Below are 24,864 nucleotides of genomic sequence, written 5' to 3' on the forward strand. Positions count from 1 at the left end.
AATCTTTTGATTCCATGAAGTGTCTATTATTCCTTAAATACAAAAAAAAAAAAAAAAAAAAAAAAATCAGTAAAAGAGTTAACAATAAAGCAGAAATTTCTACACTGCGATACAACCACCTTGCCCTTCCCATATTGATAAGTGCATGGGAGTTCCTGCATGGAAAAAGAAATACTGCATTCAACGGTGTAGAGAATATAGACTTCACAGAACCCTTCTCCCCCCCCAAAATAAGAGTAATATTATCTCAACCCTACAAAAGAATGTAGATGGAAAGCTATGCTGCCTTTTTTTAAATTCAAAGCTCTGACACATACAATAGTGATTTTGGAGCTGAGCAGAGCGGGAATTTTTCAGCTCAGAGATATTTGTGAAAGAACAATTATGGCAGCCTATTCAACAAAATGGATTTTCTGTGCATCAGAAGGGCAGATATCACAGGCTTTAACCAAATGTTTGGGAAGCCCCTCTCACCAGCCACTGTTCTGAGGATCCACAAACAGAAATTATATCCTAACTAACACATTTGCACATTTTGATTTATGGAAAATTACCTCTATATAACATAGTCCAACACTTACCATTTTGCCAATCATCATGACGTAAGGGCCAGCCTGTTGATTTACAGCTAGGAAATCCAGTAATCTTACATACCAAAATATAATATTTAGACAGTACGTTATTCTTCCAACAACAAAAATGTTAGTTTCTCTCTTAGTTGTATCAGTCAAGTTCTCTTTTGCTCCAAATCTTAGTGCAAACCCAATGAAGAAAGTAACAATGGCAATTGTATCACTGACATTGAAATAGTCACTGAACCATACTTTAATCTTCTGGTTAATTTTCCCAGCTTCTGACATAAAGATCTACATTAAGAAGAGAAAAAAAGTCAGGTATTAGCATATTTCTCATTTCAAGACCATTGAACCACCTGATCATTTTATCAGTGAACAAAATTAATCAGTACAGGCAGTCCCCGGGTTACGTACAAGATAGGGACTGTAGGTTTGTTCTTAAGTTGAATCTGTATGTAAGTCGGAACTGGCGTCCAGATTCAGCTTAAGAACCCCAAGCGTCCCCAAGTCAGCTGCTGCTGTAACTGATCAGCAGCTGATTCCAGGAAGCCCGGGGCAGAGCAACTCTGCCTCGGGCTTCCTGTAGCCAGCGCTAGTCAGTTTCAGCAGAAGCTGACTTGGGGACGCCTGGGGCAGAGCAGCTAGGGTGCTGCTGGGTTGCTCCAGTAGCGCCGCTCCTCGGTGCTACTGGACCAACCCAGCAGCACCCCAGCTGCTCTGCCCCAGGCGTCCTGATTCAGCCGCTGCTGAAACTGACCAGCAGCGGCTGAATCAGGACCTGGGGCAGAGCAGCTGGGGTGCTGCCGGGTTGGTCCAGTAGTGCCCAGAGCGGCGCTGCAGGACCAATCGGCAGCGCCCCAGCTGCTCTGCCCCAGGGTCCAAAACAAAAGCCTGGTCTGCTGGGGGGGGGCACACTAGCTGCACGCCCCCCCCCCCCAGCAGACCAGGGACACGGGGAGCAGAGCCTCAGAAGCACGGGAACCCGCCCGGTGCCCCTGGTCTGCTGGAGACAGTCTCCAGCAGACCAGGGGCACCGGAGCAGCTTACGAACGGGGCTCTCTCGCCCCGGAGCTCGCAGGTAGCAATCTGCCACCTCGACATCCGGGGCGAGAAAGCCCCGTTCGTAAGTGCGGATCCGACATAAGTCGGATCCGCATAAGTTGGGGACTGCCTGTATGTCTGAGCATGCTTCCAGGTTAAATTAAAAATCTAGACCTTAAATCATTTTATGTTAAGTTTTTCAGATACACATATGTGATTACCACAATTATATGTACAACCACACCCACAATTCCACAATAAATGTAGCAATTTGATACACAAGACCAGTTAGCTGTGTACTTTTATTGAGAGTCTATGCACAATACCAAGCACATTTTTTTTTTTTTTTTTAAAGTCTCAGCTCTGCTGTTACCACTTGCAGAACAAAATTATTTCTGGACCAATGCTGAAAGATCATTTCTTTTTCATATTTTTTAAATGGTACTTCAACATGATTACTTAAAATATACCTTACCCAAATCCATTGGCCTTTTTGAGTGACAAGGGATTTGATTATTGTAGTAAATTATGTGTTACATTAAGGAAATGGTCATAACTTTTATATGATAAAATAATATATGCACTATAATACTTTTGATATACATCATTATCTGATAAAGATAATTTAAAGCATACTGCTATACTTGACATCAGTGAAGTAATCTAGAACATAATTAAGATTACAAACATACCTCACGAATCTTCTCAATAGCAGATGTAAAAATATAAGCTATAACAATCCATTCTTGAACTGACGGTACTCCTTTCATTTTTACAAGGACTACATATGTGTAAAGCATCAGAAATCCCAAGTATGCCAACTAAAAAAAAAAAAAAAAAGCAAGCAAAAAATGTTAATTTTATATTTTCAGGTGGGTGTGGATTATTTTTTATAACTTATAAAGTGTTCATTAAAAGAGTAAGTGGGATAACTGTACTTGTTTACAGAGACAAGGACAGTAAATGCAAAGATATGGAAAAAGTACTGTATATTAGCTTGATATATCCCTCAAGATCAAAAGAAAAAAGTAGTATCAACATTTTAGAACATTAAACTAAAGCTTCTGTAAATTATCTAAATGAATTGTACACAATTTTGTCTTAATATGTTAGTCTAATATGCAGTTTAGCACAAATTACATAATTGTTTGAGGCAACATAGTACACCACAATTAAAGATATTGCTAAGTATTCATCCTGACTTACCTTACAGGAGGACGACAGATCAGGACAAATAGATTAAAGAGCATGTATATTGTGAATGCCATATTTTGCAAACAGTGCATATATTAGCCAGCTTCTAAAACCCCATTTTCATTTCTTAGGAAGATATTTTTAGACTGAGCAGTTGAACTGGTGCTATTTAGAACAACTGTATGTTTACCTAAGAATCAGGCATAAATATGAAAAAGAGGTGGAGCACAAGTCATTTTACAGTTTTTCTTCAAAGACTCACCGTATTGAACCAGAATTTCACAATTGGTGCATGATAAAATGCATAAAACTTTCGTGTAATTGGAAGTCGCTTAGGTTTTGTTGGCATCTCCATGTCATGTTTCCCGTCAGTACTGTCCAAGATCCTTACTTCTTTAAATACTTCCTAACACAAAAAATATACTATGAACTTACCATAGAATCACAGAATGTTAGAACTGGAATGGATCTTGAGGTCAACAAGTCCAGTCCCCTGCCCTCACAGTGGGACCAAGCACCGCCTGGATCATCCCTAGAGATGTTTCTCTAGCCTGCTCTTAAATATCTCCAATAATAGAGATTTAACAACTTCCCTAGGCAATTTATTCCGACAGTTAGGAATTTTTTCCTAATGTCCAACCTAAACCTCCCGTGCTGCAATTTAAGTCCATTGCTTCTCGTCCTATCATCAGAGGTTAAGGAGCATAATTGTTCTCCCTCATCTTTGTAACACTCTTTTAGGTACTTAAAAGCTGCCATCATATCCCCTTCTCTTTTCTAAACTGAACAAACCCATTTCTTTGGGCACGTCTAGACTACATTTGAATTTCAAAAGAGGATACGCAAATTCCGCAAGAATCTGCATTTCTTCTTCTGATCGCATTTTCGAAAGAGGTTCTTTCAAAAGTGAAAGTAGTCTGGATGCTTCCCTCCCCCCGCCCAGAAAAAAAACCCTTTTGAAAAAAAAAAAAATCCCACTTTTTTTTTTTTTTTTTTAAAGAAAGGTTCTCCCGCTCACCCCCCGAGAAAACCACATCCAGACTACTTTCACTTTAACATCATCTTTCGAAATTCTAAGAGTCTAGACGTGCCCTTTCAGTCTTCCCTCATAGGTCATGTTTTCTAGATCTTTAATCAGTTTTGTTGCTCTTCTCTGGATCCTCTCCAATTTCTGCACATCTTTCTTGAAATGTGGTGCCCAGAACTGGACACAATACTTCAATTAAGGCCTAATCAGTGCAGAGTAGAGTAGAAAAATTACTTCTCAAGTCTCTCACACAACAGTCCTGTTAACACATCCCAAAATCACATCTGCTTTTTTTGCAACAGTGTCACATGATTCATATTTAGTTTATGGTCCACTATAATCCCTAGATCCCTTTCTACAATGTTACTGCCTAGACAGTCATTTCCCATTTTGTATGCATGAAACTGATTGTTCCTTCCTAAGTGGAGTACTTTGCATTTGTCCTTATTGATCCTATTTACTTCAGACCATTTCTCCAGTTTGTCAAGATAATTTTGAACTATACTTCAATCCACTTGCAACCCCTCCCAGAATAGAAATACTTCTTTCTTTGTTGGGTTTTTGTTTATTTGTTTTATGTTACCATAGGTATCTCTTCTGCTGTGTTCTGGAAATTGTTTTCACTGTCTTCCATTGTCATCTGGTGTGCATCTTGAGACTGTGGAATATGAGACATTTCTGCCTTGGTTTTATATTCCAGCATTAATATGGCAGGGGGGAGTAAGATGCTCAGTATCACCTATAAGAATTGAAGATGAATAATTTTAAAAGTACAATTTAACTTAACATAAGCATAATAAAATGTCAAAGGTATTGGCATACAGACTATCACCTATACAAATATAATTTTATAATCCAAATTGTCCTTGTCAGGTAGTTAATGGAAAAAAATGTGTGTAAGAGGAAAAGATTTTTTGTTATTTATACATGTAATTTGTAGACCAACTGTGAGCGTATAAAAACATTCCATAAAATTCTTGATAAAAAAATATCAATGCGTTCCAAAAACTAAATATTACTGGACAGAATGTATTCCAAGATTAAATAATAGAGTTATAGCTCAATCAAATATATAGGTCTTTTCTTCTTACTCTAATTTTGGCAAGAACATGGCTGTAGTCTAGAGACACGGCATGTTTAATTATAAATGCATCAGTTTTCTAGTCATGGTAGAAAAATCACAAAGTCTGAAACATGTATAAAAATACTAGATACAGTAGCTGTTTATTAAAAGCTTCAGAGGGGTGGCCGAGTTAGTCTGTAACTGGAAAAACTTAAAGATCAACCAATAGTCTTGCAGCATCTTAAAGACTAACAAAACGTATAGGTGGTGTCATGAGATTTCGTGGGCACAAAGTGTGTTGTGCCCACGAATTCTCATGAAACCACCTATATGTTTCGTTAGTCTTAAAGGTGCTGCAAGACTATTGGTTGATCTTTAAGTTTTTCCTGTTTATTAAAGTTAGTCCATTACAATGCAAGAGAGAAACAGATAAGTTGGCAGGTAAGTTTTAGTAGATCACAAAGTAGATGATATTTATAGACATTTGGTATGAAAGTTGCACTTTATGGGTGATTTCCCCTCTGTTATGTTCCAAATAATGGAGTAAATTTTCAATGTGATGTCCATAATTGACATGCTCTCTTGTAATCGTTAGTTACGGCTACATGACTATTTTAGTGTACTGCTCTGAAAATTTACACCAACTGATACTGTGGATGTGTGCGCCAGTGCTCCATCATATGGCCTCCACTTGTTCAGCTCGGGCCTCCGAAATTAAAACGAAAGCTTATTTCTACATCAAGTTTTACTTACTGCCTGCAGAAGGCAGAAGCATATGAAATTGTATTCTTACAGTGGATTTTCTGTCTGTTCACCACTATATTTTTAGTAGTGGATTAGTATTCACTGATCTACATATGCCTCTGATTAAGGGCTACTTGCCTGTTTTCTGCCTTCTACATTTCTGTACCTTATTTAAAAAGATAATAGAGCATCAAAAGAAGAGTTTAACAGTATGTCCAGACTTGATTAAGTTAAAAAAAGTAACAGTAGAACTGTTTCATAACATTCATTAAGATAAATAAGGGTTACAATGATTAAAATTTTATAAGCATAGTACTTTGTATACAACATGCTTTTTTTCCACATCAGCATAAGTAAGAACAGCTGGCAGGATTAACACTAACAATGAACAGTAAGGATATTTACCTTGTACCATGAATTCTTCCTCATGTTTAGTCTTCCCATCCACATATCAGATAACAACATCTGTGTACAAGTATGAGCCACAAATGGTCGGAGTCTTGACGACACTGCTAGCTTAAGACAGGTTGAATTACTCCAGTTTTTCAGCTCATAGGTTAATAACTTCATAGCCATGGTTTCATCTTGTCGGAAGGACTGTTCTAGTAGTTCAACTGCAAGTTGTCCAAACTCACTAGAATATGGGAAAAAACCCACAAAATAAAGGTTTACCAATTTTAGGATAGGGAGCCTGCACTCTCCCATGCCCAGTCCCTTCCAGAGGTAGCAGGGAGAGGGTGGGAGCCAGGAGCCTTGCCTCCCCTTGTGCCCCCTTCCTCCCTGTGCTACTGCCTCTAACAGAGGCAGCAGTACAGGGTGGGGGAGAGGGGCAATAGGAGCCAGTGTTCATGGGGACTCAGATTAAAAGCAAGCTCACTGCAAGCACCAGCTCCTGCCTCCCCCATCTCTCCCCACCTGCATGTAAACGTGTACCCACTGAAAATTTCAGCATTCCCATTATCTACTACACACAAAATCACACACAGTACAAATAGCTTTCCTCAAAATGTATGTAGGTTTCATATGTAATACAATAAATAATTTTAAGGTAAAACATCTCTGTCAAGGTGCATCAAGATCTTTTTATGTAAATACCAGGTTCACCAACAGCGATATAAGAAATGTAATGACATGCATCTTGTCTTAGACTACAATCATTGTATCTCTAATAACTTTGAGAACATCCTTTTTCTTTAACCACGCTAAGAAAGCACGTAGCAGAAAGAGGAAAGATGTTTTCTAGTCATGTCTATTTTGCTAATGTTATAAGAAGGTTCATAAAAACAAATTAACAAGATGAAAACTAGATTACTTGGAGTACTGTTTCAGTTCTTCCGAGGTATCATCAACAAGGTCACTTTGTTTTGCCTCATATGCCATTGAACGATACACTTTGCAGGCAACTAAGGCTTTAGCCATGGACTCTTCACCATGCTGCCAGAAGAAGAGGGCCATTTTCTGTCTCTTCATTAACACTGCCCAAAGTAAGAGTTCATTAAGAGGATAAGGAAAGCGTTTAGTTTCAGGATCATCAATGTCTACAACTTCATCTTTGGTTCTTTTCTTTTTTCCTTCTTCTGCAGTTGTATCAATCTTTAAAAAACAATAGAAAGGTTAAAAAGTTACATTTTATCAGAATTTAGATTTACAGTATTGTTGACAATGATAGATCCCCAATCTAGCTGTATCAGATTTGTAAATCGGCTGGATTTTCCACTTAAAACTCAGTTTATATCTTGCTAATTCACACTTAAATCCAGGACTCCGTTGCCTATACATTTTGCAAATTACTGGACAAGGTAACAGTTTTTACTAACCTAGAGCCAAATCCTATTCACTTTACTAATGTAGGTAATTTCAATGGGTCATATTCATCCCTGTTGTAACTGAATTTAGTAATGTTACACTAACGATAAGTTTTTCATCCTTAAATACCACTGCTCATAAGTGATATTTAAATTAAATGCATTATTTATGTCACCATACTTGTATGTAAAATGCTTAACATACTGTAAGAAGTCAGAGTCCTATTGAATATATTTTGCCACTAACTTCAATGGGCCAGAACTTAACTCCAGGTTCTTACCTTGAAGAATTTAAAATTAAAAAAAAAAAAAAAAAAAGTGATGAAGTCTTATGACATACACCTACCTTTGGTTTGTAAGGTTGTGCAGTTTTGATGAAATGATTATGTCGCATTTTCTCTTTTTTATCTGCCCTATTACCAAAAGGGTCATGGCTTTTACGCAGCTGAGGAGTGTTACCTGATGGATTACGCCCAGACCGCTGGAAATTTAAAAAAAAAAAGTTAAATGTTATTTTTAAATTTCTTAATACATTTGGATTAAAATATTATATGAGCCAGTTGTACACAAAACAGTACAATAATTACTTAACTGAAAAATTATGCAACTGAAATGGTTATCATTAATTATAAAATTTTATTTGCATGATAGTCAACAGCTTTAAATAGCAGAATATTTTTACATGATTAATTTTTAATTCCACAGCTAGTTCCATTGTCCTTAAAGAACTCAATCCCATCACAAATATTTCCAAGATTATGCTATAATTTTCCCAAGGGGTCAAGGATTGCTTATGTTTAGATATTTTAAAAATATGTTTTAATAAATGAAAAGCTTTTTAAGCAACTTCTCAACAAACTCTACATACCCGACTGTTCCCACTGAGACTGTTGTATATGACTCTAAAGCGTTTTCGCGTATAGGTGCATCTGTAGGTTCCCCCCATCAAATATTCAATAACAAGCCCAACATCAATCAGGTTGATTTTATATCCTGGAGGAAGGTTTCCCTAGAAATATAAAACTATTCTTAGTTTTGCATATATATTAATACATAGTTAAATTTATTTATAGCACTTTCACAAGTATGTCAATTCTAGAATAACAAATTAATCCTTTCACTCTAAAAGCCTGTCTGAAGTTTAATATATGAAATATTTAAAAGTAGAGTAGATTCTACTTTTCAGAACACAACTGCTAGATGGAAAATTGTGGGTTTTTTTGGTTTTGCAACTCAAGTGCTTTTAACCTTTTTTAAATTAAACAGACAAAATAAATTTAAAACTTGTTTTGTGGGGGAGGAAACAGAAAATACTCTTTTGAAAAAGATACTTTTAGATTCAAGCAGCTGCTGTCAAACAATGATTCGAGCTGACAATGAGAAATGACTGATTCAACTATAGAAAAGACTGGAGTTTGTTATAGAGGCTCTATCCTTTCTTGCCAAGAGGATCCAACTAGCAATGTCATTTATTTGCTTCTATAAGCCTTTGCACTGAAAGTGTATCTCACATTTTTACCATTGTCTAGAATCCATTTATAGTCTTCATAATACTCAACAGTTTCCTTCCAAATTCTGGAACTTGAATACAAAGTGTAAAGTTTCATTAACATTTGTTTGGGGTTTTCTGAGGGGTGAGATGGGGGAGGAGGCAAAAGGGGAGGTAGGAAGAGAAACTGTTGGGGATGCATATGGATGATGGCATCTTTTCTGCCCCTCTATGCCTTGAAGCGGAAGATTCCCCAAGTGATGCTCTAAGTCTCTCCTTCCCTCAGCAGGCTATGAACTAGGGTGGGATAGGAATACTTCATGTACTAATCTCCTAGTGAGGACCTTGCCCAAGTAATTAGAAACTCCATATATAGGGGGTTCCTGCATTGGTCCACTGCCAACTTTTTCCAATTGCCAAAGATTATATATATGAGGGAAGGATAAAAATAAAGATGAGTAGGACTTGCCACCAAAAAATCAGCGCTTTATCTTACTGCCTCAGAGGAGCTGCCGTGCCTGTTTTAATTTAAAAAAACAGATTGTCCTATAGCACCTCAGAGACTTGTATATATAAGTCTCAAAAGCAGAATACAACACTCTGGTCTAGCTTCATCTGTTTCACATGAAGTCAACTGACACCCAACTATGCTCAACCACATGCATTGCAACTGAGACAATATGACCCACAACAATACTATGGCTCCCTGCATTAAATGACGTCACCCTTCACACACACACATTCATAATGAGCATGCTATGGCCAGAATGGTTAAGAAGATGGGGCAAACCTGAGCCCACCACTATACAGAGACCTTTCTCACCATCCAAGAGCACACTGGTTGTTAAAGCACCATTTGTAGGCCCATTTGCCCTGTCTAGATTTTTCTGTGACACTGAAGTGTTAAAAAACTGTCTAACTCTGACATCAGAAAACCATCTCCATGCTACTCATGGGCATTTCTGAATGAATTTCAACAAGAGGATCCCACACACAGCTATTGCCAAAGAGAAACATCACACATCACTGATAACTGCCCTTGACCAGATTTGACAGTGGCCCGAGGGCTCTGCACTGCACTGATAAGGCTGCTGCAAATTGCAGCGGTAAGTTCCACATCTGACAAGAACAATGGGAACTCTGCCTAACAGAACATGTGCCTTAGACGCTAACTTTACTACTTGTCCAATCCACAGTGATACTGCATACAGAACTCTCACTGAGATCAATAGAGTCCTTCCAAGAGACTTTTAAAAGACTGGGCCCTGTAGGTGATGCGCAAGAATGAATTATAACAATAGTCAAATTCTGACAGACAGACAGACAGAGACAGACAGACAGAGAGGGGAAAAAAGAGACTAAAAAAATAGGCTGAATCTTTCTAGTCCAGCACCATTGGGACCTGACCAGTGCCAAACCAAAGAATTTGCCAAATGACAGGAGCATTATCAATACTTGCACTGCTTACTGGTCTCTTAGAAGACATCTCGGGTAAATTAGAGCTAAACTGCACAGAACACACAGCCAGGACTGGTGGCTATAAACAAACTTTATGGGACTGCGGGAAATCTGGCCACACCCATGACAAGTGGATATTTGGCTAATGAAAATCATGCTGGACAATGGATATTGCTGAACTATAGTGTGCCCGACTAGAGAGATTCAATCTGTACTTCATACCATGGGTAACAGGCTAGCAATAGTCAATCTTTAGTCCAAAATTCTCTGAAGAAGGTACTTACTGCAAATGGAAACTAATATATTTTGTTGTACCAGTATCTTCTTTTATGATAACAGAATCTTACAGAAGGAAAAATATTACAATTTCCTCTTTCATAAGGCTCAAAGCTCTATACCATTTTAAACACTACTACTGCTGTAATGGAAGGCCAGCCTTAAGTCTCAATACAACAATGACATGGCATAAGGCCTGTGGAGCTGGAGTTTTGATTGAAGTAAAATTTTATTATTCTACTGTTTTGTTTTTTTTAACTGAATTGCTTTTGAAAAATTTACCCTTTGATCTTTAATTATAGATACTAACTTATCACCGCAGGTCATCCTTCCAAAACTTGTGAAAATGCTGTTAGTCTGGCCATGATAGTATCATATACTTCTCAGAATCAATTCTTCAATCCCACCTGAGTGAGTGAGATGCTCTTTCAAAATCTGTCTTTAAGATACTTGTGTAATTAAAACATTTAGCATTGGCTAATTGTGGATATTAAAATAAACTTAACAGCAGTCTAACTCACCAAAACTTAATATGCTAGCATACCATCTTACTCCACATTTATCGGATGCAAATTTAAAGCATACCTGTTTGACATCCCGAACAAGGTGAAAGAGTGTTGGATTAGTTGGACCTTGTTTCTTTATACAAAGGAAAAAGAAAACACAGAATTTTGGACAGTTAAATTATGCAAGACTGTTTTTTCTTCCATGGCCTCATGTCAAAAAAACTGCTGTTTGCAAACTGATCTTCATGAAAGAAGTTTCTTCTCTCTAAACTGTTAGCAATTATTAAATACAAATATTCCTCCATATCACAATACTATGAGCTAAGCATTACCTTTAAAATACCAAAATTAAAAAAGAAGTCTGATCTCAAGGTTACAAAATCAGGAAGGATAGCCAGAAAAAAGGGGTATCAGATCAATGTACTCTAGTGCTTGTCTAACACCACAGAATTGAACCCTACTAATCAATATACTGATTCTTGTAAAATTTTAGGTATAATTTTTTTAAAATCACAAAAATCAATTCCATTCATGTTTATAGAAATTAAAAATTAAAATAATGGAGTAAAGAATTTGTCATGTAGTTAGTTACTAAGGAAAAAGTAGCTTTTAGTTTCATACAATAGTCTTCATTTCCTAAACTGCCATATAGCATTGTAGAAAGTCTTTCCTGTTCAATTCAGTTAAAAGTATGAAATGCTATATATTAAATATTTAAAATACTTGTAAAAATATTTAACCATTAACCAATTATTTACATATGGCAATAATATATTGCTTTTATATAGCATCTTTTACTTTTAAAGTGCTTTATAAAGATAAATATTGTTCACATTTTACAGATGACAAAATGAGTACAAACTGATTTGTTTCCCCCTTCCAAAAAATTAGTAGAATCTGCTCTTTTAGTTCCTATTCCCTTTGCTTTAATCACTAGACCACATACCTCCAGTTCTCAATTTACAGAAAAAGAATTATTTTTGTACTTTCTAAAAGAAAAATCTAAATTGATATGCTCTAAATTTCCCTTAAAAAAATCCAAAAGTAACTGTCATAGTTACCATAGTGTTTTTTACAAACACTCTAAAGATGTAAATTAGGAATGTGAACATGTAGTTGACTACACAATTCACTGATAATCCTAGTCTTACCGGTTAATCCTAACAACTAAACGCGCACACACCCCCTTGCTGCCTCAGTGTCAGAGGCAGAAAAGAGGGGGGGTGGGAGGCAGAAACCCGTCCCCCCCCCCACACACACACCACCAGCTTTGCGGAGACACCTGGCCCTCTATCACAGGCAGTAGCATGGGGAGGAGGCGTGCAGGAATGCACAGGACTACCACCACAGAGAAACCTCTGTCTGTAGCAGGCACAGGCTCACCACAGCCAGAGGCTGTTCCTTGGGATGTCAGCACAGCTCCTGTCTGCAGCAGGCCCAGACCCCTGCCAGGGACAGACGGCCCTCCATAGACAGGGACTCCTATTGCCCCACTCTGTTGCCTCTCTGTATCAGAGGCAACAGCGTAGGGTAGCAGGCAGAAGCTGGTGTGTGGGGAGCTACACAGGGAACAGGCTCATGTCTGCCTCTGATATATAGGCAACAGAGCGGGGTGGCAGGGGGCTCCCTGGGAGTGGAACTAGGAGCATAGTTTCTGCTGGCCCTGCCCTTGGGATTATCAAATATTCATGTAACCACAAATTTTTGATGAGGTTACACAAATTATTCAATAAATTAATATATAACATCCCTAATGTAAAGCACATTACTGCTAAAAATCATAAAACACTGTTTCTTTCATTAGGTAGCTGTCCTCCATGAACTGAACACCTCGGCTTGGGTCACAGGGACTCCAGCATGCAACTTTGATAACAAGTGAGTTTCAAGGCTTCTTATATGTCTTAGTCAAATGCTGTCAGTCAGAATGTTCTCATCTCCTTCAGTGCATGCCTAAAATACAGGTCTTTTATAATGTATCACCACAAAAAACACATGGCTATTTGTTGCACCTACTGTTTTGTTTATTCACCTAATAAAGCAGTTAAATATATGAAATAAGTGCCAATGAAAACGATGTTTGAGGTAATCTTTAAAAATAAGTAGAACTTTCCAATAGCTTTTTACAATTTTGTACAATGATGAAAAGTTTACAGCTGTGACTTTATAAACTGAACACGGTATATAAAATTCTCCACTATTGTCATCAACTTACTGTGTTATAAAGTTCTTCCAGCCTGGGAATTGTAAGGAACTTGTGCATGCTTACTCCATTTTCAATAAGAAGTTTCACAAATGCAACTCGATCCATCACCAAGGCATCTAACATAGCCTGTTCCAGTGATCCAACCTGAAGGAGGAGGAGGGGAGAGGGAGAAGAGGGTGGTAAAGCAATTACATATTCAAGGGCTATTACTGAGGTACATGTACCTTTCCTCTACTTATCCCGCAGAACTAAATTAAAACATTCTCATTTATATACAGCAATAAGGTAAGCAAGGAAATTGTGAGACGGTATTTAACAACTTTTAACAAGTTGCTTTGAAAACAAAACAAGGTCAGAACTGCCATTAATTCCAACAATGTCGCTGTGCTTTGACTGCAAAAGAAACACCAAAAGCTGAACCTCAGTGCACAAACAACAGAAGAAAAGAAAGATGCTGCACTTTAATACCCAATGTATGTTTCTTCAAACTGACAACAATAAGAATTTGTTTCACTGGCTTCTTTTTAAAGAATTTTAAAAGATCATGTATTATGAAAACATAAAAAGCCAATGAGTTGAAGTATCTTTAGATGTTACAGCTCCTAATAAATAATAAAGGGAAGTTTTAATCCTTTGTACTGAATGTTCTCCCCTGATTACTTGGAACATTTAGCACATTTAAAATAAATTCAACCATTTTAGATAAGTAAACAAAAAGAAGCAAGTATCACAGTAGCTAAATGTCCAGAAATTGCTCTCTTAAAAACCTTAATATTGTACTATTTCTACAGAATCAAAAGGTTCGTTATTTGCAATAATTTTGCTTCTATCCTGTAAAAATACCACTATGTTTAATCTAGAATATTTACATACCAGCCACTGTTGTCCATAAACAAAAACATAATTTTTGGCAATATCAACTCTGTCCCACGCCAGTGTAAGGACAAGCTGGTCAAATGCAGAAGCATTTGTACCTAAATCACAGAAAGAAAGAACATTCATTTATAGCTTACGTTGCTCATGAAATGAATATTTCACAAGTTTTCACATATTAAGACAGCCTAAAACTGTCTGAAATAAATACATTTACATCCCCCCCCAGAACAAAAAATATAAATATACAATATATTTTTATTACTTAACATCATATATACACGTTACAGGTAGTAGCTATTTATAACCATTAATCACTTCAGAAAAATATTACAATATTACTGTACAGGGCATCCCCACTAGGGATGTTAAGGACTAGTCGACTATCCAATAAACAAATGCTTATTGGATAGTTAGCCGACTAGTCAATTCTCTCCCCCCTTGCTGTCTTTATCTGATAGCAGCAACAAAGGGAGAGGGGGAAGGAGGGAGGAGAAGGGATACTTCAAAGCGGCAGTGCCACACAGCTGAGCCCAGGATCACCTGTGCAACGCAGCCACGCGTAGAGCCCGGGGTCAGCTGAGGACTTCCCAGCTGACCCCGGACTCCAGCGCAGCATTTCCACAGAACCCGGGATCAACTGAGGAGTCCCCAGCTAATCCCAAGTTCTGAGGAAATGCAGCACGGAACCCATGGTCAACTGGGGAAATCCCCAGCTGATCCTGGGTTCGGCTGAAATGCTGTGCGGAGCCAGGATCAGCTGGGGAATCCCAACCTGACCCTGACTCCGTGTGGCATTTTAATCGGCAGCGCAGCATTGAGTCTGCAGTTAGCGTGGAACTCAGAGTCTCCCACTGACCCCAAGCTCCATGCTGCGCTGCCACTTTGAAATGCACAGGAGCCCCCCGCTGGGGACTCTTATACATTTCAAAGCTGGCATGCCGCCTGCAGCCCAGAGCCAGCAGGACTTCCCGCTGGCCCCAGGCTGCACATGGAGTTCAGCATTCCTCCTTTGAAATGTACAAGAGCCCTAGCAGGGGTTCTTGTACATTTCAAAGGAGGAATGCAGAAGTGCCTACTGATTAGTCAAGTAGTCAATGGAAATTCCATCAACTACTCAACTAGTAAAATAACTGTTACTTAACATCCTTAGTCCCCACTGTAAGTCACCCCAGTATACATCCGTTCTGCACTAAAGTCATTAACGCTTGTAAGAACGGATGTGTTATAAGCCCTCCCATTCCCCACTCAAACTGCACACACACACACACACACACACACACACACACACACACACACACACACACACACACAAAAATTGCACAAATGGAAGTCAGTTGTGGGGGAAAAAAATACCCTCTTTAAGTTGCTTTGCTATAAGTACAAGTTTTTTTAAATGTATCTTGGACTTATAGTGAGGATGGCCTGTACCATATTAACTGTTACGTTTTTTCCCCTCGTAGCCCTCGAGTACAATTTTGGAATTATTCAACACTCTTAAATTTAAAACCTCACCTTTTAGCAGTGCTGTAAGTATTGCAACATCAATATCTTGGTGTTCATCTGACCCAATATGGAATACGGTAATCTGTTTTTTAAAAAACAGCATAATACTGAAATAAGTATTCCATCTCACTTTTAAAAACTGTGTCTCCTCTATGTAGAACAAGAGAAGGTTTTAACCATAAAAGAACATACAAATCTAAAATCAATTTGAAAACTTTGTTAGCTCATATGTTTAAATATTGACATAAGATTGGGATTAGACAACCTCAGGCCAAGGGACCAAATGTGGCCCCCAACCGGCCTGGATCCGGCCCCCAAGGCTCAGGGCTCCCTCCCAGCTTTGGGGAGCCTGTGCTGGTGCTCCAGCCCTCCCCCAACCCCCACAGTTGCCCATATGGCTAAAGCACACAAAATCTACTAGCCTGGGCCCTCCAAGGCTCTGCTATGCGAGGAGAGTGTCGTTCTCCTTCTCAGTCAGGGGCCACGTCAGTGAGTGTTTGGTGGGTTTTTTTTTTCCTTCTCACTTGTGTTCAGGCCCCGACTGATTTTCTGTGGGTCAGCGGCCCATGACCCAAAAAAGGTTCCACCCCAAATTAGAGTATGGGATGTTACTGCTTGTCCTGATTCAGAAAAATACTTTAATATGTACTTACATCCATCCTAATCAACAAAACGTTGAACCAGTTTTGAAAACACCACCCCATAAGCAAAATGTCCAACTCCTGTTGACTTCAATAGGACTTTATGATTGTCCTTAAAATTAAGAGTGTCCTTGCTTATTAGGGCATACCTTTCCTGAATCATGGCCACTAAGACAAAACATTTTACCTTAATGTTCACTAAATAACAAAAAACTACTTAATTTTTTGAGCCTCTATGTAGCAATAATATAGTACTTTAATTACACCTTCTTAGGTTCATTTTATATTACAAAGTTTCACAAGCCAAATGCCAATAATCCAACACATTTGCAGTGCTGTTGTAGCTTCGACAAGGTGGGTGAGGTGGTATCTTCTGTTACACCATTTTGTGCTGATGAAAGAAAAGCTATCAAGCTTATACCAAGCTCTTCCACAGGTCAGATTACAAAAACATCACTGATTATCAGATTTGATTACATAAGCAGAATCACTTAACCAAAGGTAAGAAAAACGAACAAGACAATTTGAGTTTGACTTTTGTTTGGAGTCATCTTCCCTAATTGTTCAGTTCCATCCCATAAAGATAAAGCCTAATCGTTTGTATCAATCTGACATTAATGTAAAATTAGCTCCTAAAAGTGTGCATGCTTGAAATAAAAGGCTTCCCATGCTGAAATCCACTTACAAGTTCTTTTTTTTTCATGCATTCCAATAACGTCTGAAACAGGTGAACTGCCTCACTCTGACCAAAGTTAAATGTCTTTTTGATGGTTGAAATGATTTCTGGTTCTGCTCCATCAGGCATATTTCTAAGATTACAAAAACAACCAAAGACCTATATTGTTACGTATGAACCATAAGCATGTTAATACATATTTTTCAAATGGTCTAAGACAGACATGCCTATCTGAAAGCTCTGGGTACATGAACAAGCTTTACCAATATAATTATAACAACTGTCCAAAAATAAAGTAAGTCCCCCTTCCACCTAAGGCCACACAAACAGATTTTTTTCCGCAGTCTCCAACACCAGATCATCATTCCCACTACCCAACAGCCTCTAGTAAAATCCACAGAACAGCTAGGGTACGTAACATGACCGGATGATAAAAGTTGGGCTTTGGCAGACCAACAGGAAAGTGAATTCAAAAAAACAGAACTTTCTCTGAATATGTGCTACCTCTAGTTTCCTTCACAAGTTAAAACTATTAGGCTCTTAAGCAATAGCACCTCAGCTCTTTATTGTTTTGGAATCATAGCATGAATGGCAGTCTGACAAACAGAACCAGATATATTTAACGCTTTGTATCTACCTGAAAAAATTAACTGAAGGCCGGTGAGGCTCGTGGAACACAAATGCATTTCTAAATCCCACACAATCAGAAGTTTGAATAGTCTTAAAGTGATATTTGTTTTAGAACATAAGAACAGCCATACTGGGTCAGACCAATGGTCCACCCAGCCCAGTATCCTGTCTGTCGACACTGGTCAATACTAAATGCCACAGAGGGAGGGGATACAACAGGTAATCCACACGTGATTTCTCCCCTGTCACCCACTTCTGGAGAAACAGAGAATAGGGACACCATTCCTACCCATCATGGCTAATAGCCATTGATGGACCTAACCTCCATGAATCTATCTAGCTCTTTTTTGAACTCTGTTAAAGTCCTAGCCTTCACCACATCTTCTGGCAAGGAGTTCCACAGACTGACTATGCGGGCTGAGTGAAGAAAAACTTCCATTTGTTTGTTTTAAACCTGCTGCCTATTAATTTCATTTGGTGGCCCCTAGTTCTTATATTGTAGAAATATGTAAATAACTTTTCCTTATTCACTTTTTCCACATAAGTCATTATTTTATAGACCTCTATCATATGCCCTCCTAGTCTCCTCTTTTCTAAACTGAAAAGTCCAAGTCTTTTTAATCTCTCTTTATATGGGACCCGTTCCAAACCCCTCATCATGTTTGTTGCCCTTTTCTGAACCTTTTCCAATGCCAATATCTTTTTTGAGATAAGGCGACCACATCTGTACGCAGTATTCAAGATGTGGGCATATCATGGTTTTATATAGAGGCATTAAAATATTTTCTGACTTATTCTCTATCCCTTTTTAAATTATTTGTAACATTCTAGTTGCTTTTTTGACTGCCGCTGAACACTGGAGTGGATATTTTCAGAGAACTATCCACAATGACTCCAAGATATCTGTCGAGTAGTTGTAGCTAAATTAGTCCCCATTATATTGTACATATAGTTGGGATTATTTTTTCTAATGTGCATTACGTTACATTTATCAACATGAAATTTCATTTGAAGATTGTTGCCTAACCTCTTAGTTTGGCGAGATCTTTTTGAAGCTCTTCACAGTCTGCTTTGGTCTTAACTATCTTGAGTGTTTGGTATCATCTACAAATTTTGCCACCTTACTGTTTTCAAATATTTGAAAACGATTCAAATATTCAAACACTATTTATACAGAATAATTTCCTCTCTTTTCAGTCAAGCTCTCTTACTATACATAAAGCTAGTTAATGGAACAATCTGAGAGCAAAAATACTTTCAAGTTGTATTCCACATAGCTTGGTAACAGTCATGCATCTCTGAGAATTCTGGATCAGTTCTGACGTTAGTCACAAGCAAAGATGAGTTTGAAGATTTTACCCTAATGGAAGCATTACAAAAGCACCATACAATTTACAAAATCTGGTATGATTTGCAGTCTGTACTACGGAGGAACACAGAAACAGAACACTGTGGCATTTCAGGACTGAGGTTTACTGGAACAGCTGTGTGGGAAGCTTGTACAGAATGCATGATTGAAGTCATTGCTTGTAACCTCTGGAACATGAACATGAGGCTCCTACACAAATTTGTTAATGAAAAGTGCTCTCAAACAAGTCTGGCACTATTAGTCAAAAGTTTTAATCATTTGTAGGCTTACCCTCCCTCTTCTGTTTGCTTATGAACATATGCCAGTATGTCTGCAGCTCTGCCAGTTCCCTCACATACTACTACTGGCACAGGAGGACTTTCTTGAAGGTATTCCAAAACTGTGAGGATAACATTAGGACCACCTTCAAATATCAGTGCTACCACAGGGACACCCTGGCCAATTCCTACAAAAAGGTAAAAAACATCAGTATTGAAATCAAAATTAATATTCTCTTTAAATATTTCAAGTTCTTCAATCCAAGCTTTACAAACACAGTGAGGCAAGCTTTTAGAGGCAGCAAGAGGGGGAAAGCTACTAATTGAGTCACTAGTCAACTAGTTGCTTACATCTCTACTCAAGGTAAGTGCTACCTAGAGGGTAGCAGTTAGCACCCCATGCCCTCTCCTGTACCCTGAACCCTGCAGTTAGCACCCCATACCCTCTCCTGCACCCTGAACTCCCACCTGCATCTCAATCTCCCACCCTAGCCCCAGGAGCCTCCTCCTGCACCCCAAACCCCGGCCCTAGGCTCAGCCTGGAGCCCCTTCCCACACTGCACATCCCTGAGAGCCTGCACCCCAACCCAGTAAAAGTGAGAGGTAGGGGAGAGAGAGCAACAGAGAGAAGAGAGATAAAGTGAGTGAGGTGGGGCTTCTTGAAAAGATGATCTTGGGCATAAAAAGGTTGGAGACCACTACACTACTGTATCTCAAAAGTTGTAAATTAGTAAACAGGATGACAAGGAGGAAGAAAGAAAGCAATTATCCTCTATAGCATATTTGTTGGCTACATTTCAATCTTTAAAAAAGTCAGATAGCAAATGGTTGCTTTAACATTTCAGTATTCTAAGTTGTTAAAAGAGGTAGGCTACATTGTAGAAATAGTTCATATCAGAGTATCTAACCCACGGATGGGTAATTATTTTTTGCCAAGGCCACTTCAGAAATTTTTGAAGTGGCCCTGGGCCACACCAAAAGGGGCAGGGCTTCAAGCGGAAGGGGTAGGATCAGTATACTTCCAAGCTTCCCCACCCGTAGACCAGGATTAGTATGGGGGTGCACCTTTGCCCCCCCCAGAGGTTTACCCTAAGCACCCATACTCCTGGTGGTGGGAGGAGACTTTGCGCACTCCCCCTTTTGCCTCCAGGCCAATCAGGAAGCCTCCTCCCGCCCTGCCAGGAGCACACGGTGCTTCAAAGCACCACTTGCTCCTGGCAGGGTGGAAGAAACTGTGTACTTCCCCCTGCCCACAGACCTGGATTCGGCCCACAGCGGCCCTTTTGCCCACCACTGATCTAGCCAAAAGTACCTGTGAAAGTCATAGCAAGGCATTGTGGAGCGGTATTCAATAATTATGTTAAAGCCTGACACACAGATTGGGCTCTACCAAATTCATAGCCATAAAAAAATGCATCAGACTGAAATCTGGTCTTCTGTGATACTATACAGATTTTACGGGGAAGAACAGTTTCTCAAATTGAGAGTCCTGACCTGAAAGGGAGTTGTGTGGGGGAGGAGGGAGTGTCACCAAGTTAAAGTAAGTGACATCATAGTATTGCCACGTTTACTTCTGCATTACCTTCAGATTTGGGATGCTGGAGAGTGGGGGAGAACAAACACACTGCTAGTTAAGTAGCCATATAAAACTCAATGTAATGCAGGAATCAAAACATTACTACTTAAACTTAAAACCACAAACATAGAATACGGAAGTGTCTTGTAATAAGGTGAGCCCTCATATGGGCTCTCTTTCTTCAACTACTAGACAAAAACCGATCTTCAGTTTCCTTAAAAATATTTTGGTTTCCTGATATTTTGCATCGCAACAAAAACAGTTTCCACAAGAAAGGGGGGAAAAATGACATAGCTGACATGTGCAACTCAATCTTCACACGAGTGAGGACTAGGATTAAGGCCGAGATACTAACATGGAGGCCACAGATGCCATGACTTTCTAGGACCTCTGACTTCTGCAGCAGCACTGGCAGATGCAGCTGCCTTAGGGCCGCCCAAGCAGCCTCAGGACCTGATGCTGCAGTGATGCTGGGACCAACCACACTGGCTACTCATGCAACTGATACCAAGCCTCCTCTGCACTACCACCCCCTCTTATCCAGAAGTTTGAGATTTACCCAGGAGTATTTATAAGTAGTCATGGATAGATCAGAGGCTGTGAATTTTTACTGCCCAGGACCTGAGCATGACTTACTAAAAATGCCCATGACTAGATCTTAGCCTTAATTATGAGGCACTAAATAAATCCTCAAATATAATAAACAGATACTTTATTTTAATCTAGTACAGGAGAGTGAAGATCAATGCAAAATGTCTGGGCTTCCTTCCCTCAAATGGCAGCAACTCTTAATTCCAGTTTCCTAGTCATCCGTTACCATGAAATTACAAGTGCTCAACTTCAGAGGAGATGGTTAATCAGACCAGTAAAGGGTACCAGTCATAGGCACTGACTTCTGCTCTAGCCAGAGATTGCTCGATTCCCCTCCACCATCCCCTGCTGCTTCCACTCTACCCCGTCCCTATAATCCCCACCTCGTATCTTTAAAAAAAAGGGGGGGGGGGGAGAACAGCATTTCTCCTCTGCATAGTGAAGTTTCAAAGGCCAGAGAGTCAATGTTCAATTGTAAACTTTTGAACAAACCAACAATATTTTGTTCAGACTTATGAACATTTCAGAGTTACAAACAGCCTCCATTACTGAGGTGTTCATGAGGAGCTACTGTACATTGGTTTCATTTAAAAAAGGAAGTGGACAGGAAAAAACATGTAGAAAAGAGACTTTACAGTAGGAAGGCAAGCTGGTGTATGCCATTTCCCAACTTGAGTGCTTCCCTCTGTAACCTTAGTAAGTTTTTTTTTTTAAACCACAGTTTGTGTGTAATATTTTAAAATAAAACAGAACAATAATCATTGCCATGACATTAAGATTACTTACTTGCATGGATTCGCTGCAAATTGATAGTTTTTTCCAGTTCTCTTCGCAAGTTAATTTCTGCTCCATACTTTCCAACTGTTCCATCATCCACCAGTATGAAATGGGAATGTAGATTATTTAGGACATTTAGTTTACTTAGAGGGTTTAACAGAGTTTGATATGGAGCAACAACCTAAAAAAACATACAACAGGCATGATCTGCCAAATGCCAGACTGATGACCATAATTTTAGATATTTGGTCTTATTAAAAGTTAAAGGGACACCACTGAAAATTGGCAGATCTAAAATTACACCTGCCAGTATTCAGATCTTCATTAAGCCGCATTCTTGCAAGAATGCAGGTTACCATACCACACAATAATTTTGCTCTCAAGTGCTATAGAGAGGAGGCCTCTTGCAAATTAAAACTGACTACAGATAAGAAAAAACCCAGCAAAAAGCAGAATGCCTGAATCCATGAATGTGTCTACTAAACTCTGTGTTATAGCTGCAGCCATATTGAAATATCCTTTTCTTAGCTGTGATTCTTAAAATGTAGGAAGACAAATAGTTCACACAATATTTGACTTTCCACTTAAAGTTACAGTTGTGCAGTAGTGACTACGCAATTATAAAGGATGTAAATGAGCTTTCATTCTCAGTAACAAATCCTCCATTCTGCTAAACTCTACTGAGGTGGTGGAGGAAATGGAGAATGTTCATCAGGAAAAGGCTTCCTCCGTGAACTCTGACTGCACAGCCCAAGTTAGAGCTGCAAGGACATTTAAGCCAGGTGAGGTTCAGACACAAGGGAGCTCTGCTTTGCTATGTCCATTTCCCACCTTGATTCCTGAATTCAGCATGAAGAATGAATAGGCAACTAGCACAGGAGGCAGAAGAGCAACCTCTGCTAGGAGAGCGTTCACCCAAGTGGAAAGGGCTGTCCATTACCACTGGTCACTTCCTACTGCTTTAAATCCACTTTGCTCTATAACTTTAAAAAAAAAAAAATCCTAAATCCCTAGGAACATGAAAGTTCCTCTACAGAGTTTAGAAACACGTTTCATTTACTTTCTCTGACACTTGTACTCCTCAAGCTCTTTGCTACTTTTGAAGATCTCCCCACTGTTCTGTTGTGAGATTTTGTAACTTTGGGAAACTTTTCCATGGAACTGTAATTTCTTATGCTTTTCACAGATCAGATTGTTTGCAGGAAATTCTGTGGCTACTGTAACCTGCTCTTCGGAGCCATACAAGTGTACAACTGCTTCGTCTAGTGAATTAGCATTTTGTAATTTCTTATAGCAGTAGTCCTCTGTAAATCGCAACAGAAGTCCCAAAGCAAATGCAGAAGTACCTCCATGTCATAAAAGGCAGTGAGCCAGCAAACATAAGCAGATTATTAAAACAAGGTTATGAAAGATCATACAGTTGAAATAACTTGTAACTGGGTAAGCCCATTCTTACATCTCTTCCAATGAGGTCATTTCTGTTTTCAATCACTCCCCATGGGGCTATCCCAATAGTGCAAATCTTTCGAGATGATCTGGAAGCATGTTCTTTCAGGGCATCACCAACATGTTTTGCAACACCTGTTCATTCACGAGAAAACATTTCTGTATATTGAAAGTACATTCTATCAGCATTAACCTTACCAATTATTGTGAAGATTAGGAAACTCACTTAATTGATCACATAAAGAAAGACCTATTGTGCACAACACATATATTAATAGAAACAGAGTACTGATAATTTCCAGTAACTTTACAAACATATTAGGGATGTTAAGTATCAGTTAATTGAATAGTTGAGTAACCTCATGAATTCTTATCTGTTAGTTGACTATTCTATAGTCCCCAGAGGCGGGGCCAGCAGCAGCGTAGAGTGCCAGGCAGGAGCTATTCCACAAGGGAAGCCAGTTTAAAAATCAGCTCCTGTTGCGGACCAGCTGCTTGTTGCCCTGTGCTGCTGCCTCTAATAAAGAGGCAGCAGTGTGGGGTGGCAGCAGTCTCTGTCTAGTGGGCGGGAGAGGAGGGTCTGAGCTCCAGGACCCGTCGCAAACCAGAACTGAGCTGGGCTGCCTACCCGCCTGGCCCCTAATACACTTTAAATGCAGAGACACAGCAGAGATATGTCCCGGATCCGGCATGAGCCAGGCTACTGGCCAGCCTGATAAAAAATTTACTGGTTGTGATGGGGCAATGCTTGTAGTCTGTAGCATTAACCTATAAGCTTCTGCTTATCAGTTAATCAACTATACTTTTACATCCCTAAAACATATATGCCAACTGCACTTGCCAGGGCAGAAAACAAGATGCAGTATAGTACTGCACATTTTGAAGCAGCATAAGCTTTTCAATTTGAAGAAAGATACAAGGTAAAGTGAAACCTTTTCCCTAACAATTTCAAAAGCAACTACTATAGCAGTTTATCCTTATTGGTCAATGCAAAACAATCTATATGTTCTGTATTACATAATATCACAAGATTTAAGTTCAATGCTTAAGATACAATTCATAAAAACATTCATTTTTTTAAATGTAAAGCCAGCCGATCGTTAGAGAGTATTTTATAGAGAAATATTTTTTTTGTTCTTCT

The 24,864-nt window shown here is 39.0% G+C and overlaps 1 protein-coding gene across 2 annotated transcripts in view; it reads right to left on the minus strand.

The window, feature by feature from the left end:
- TRPM7 (transient receptor potential cation channel subfamily M member 7) overlaps nt 1-24,864 on the minus strand; it is a 116,085-nt gene that overhangs the window by 52,952 nt on the left and 38,269 nt on the right. For both annotated transcript variants that reach the window (XM_075897155.1, XM_075897154.1), the window contains exons 6-21: nt 23,734-23,858; nt 22,287-22,458; nt 19,347-19,521; nt 17,087-17,210; nt 15,770-15,842; nt 14,255-14,355; nt 13,391-13,525; nt 11,258-11,311; nt 8,318-8,458; nt 7,796-7,930; nt 6,957-7,237; nt 6,050-6,278; nt 4,421-4,576; nt 3,073-3,216; nt 2,309-2,437; nt 582-866 (exon numbers count right to left, since the gene is read on the minus strand). In XM_075897155.1, coding sequence (XP_075753270.1) covers nt 582-866; nt 2,309-2,437; nt 3,073-3,216; nt 4,421-4,576; nt 6,050-6,278; nt 6,957-7,237; nt 7,796-7,930; nt 8,318-8,458; nt 11,258-11,311; nt 13,391-13,525; nt 14,255-14,355; nt 15,770-15,842; nt 17,087-17,210; nt 19,347-19,521; nt 22,287-22,458; nt 23,734-23,858 — 2,459 coding nt within the window. The remainder of the gene's footprint in view (nt 1-581; nt 867-2,308; nt 2,438-3,072; nt 3,217-4,420; nt 4,577-6,049; nt 6,279-6,956; nt 7,238-7,795; nt 7,931-8,317; nt 8,459-11,257; nt 11,312-13,390; nt 13,526-14,254; nt 14,356-15,769; nt 15,843-17,086; nt 17,211-19,346; nt 19,522-22,286; nt 22,459-23,733; nt 23,859-24,864) is intronic.

Source organism: Pelodiscus sinensis, chromosome 14, assembly GCF_049634645.1.
Source record: "Pelodiscus sinensis isolate JC-2024 chromosome 14, ASM4963464v1, whole genome shotgun sequence".
NCBI classification, from domain to species: Eukaryota; Metazoa; Chordata; order Testudines; family Trionychidae; genus Pelodiscus; species Pelodiscus sinensis.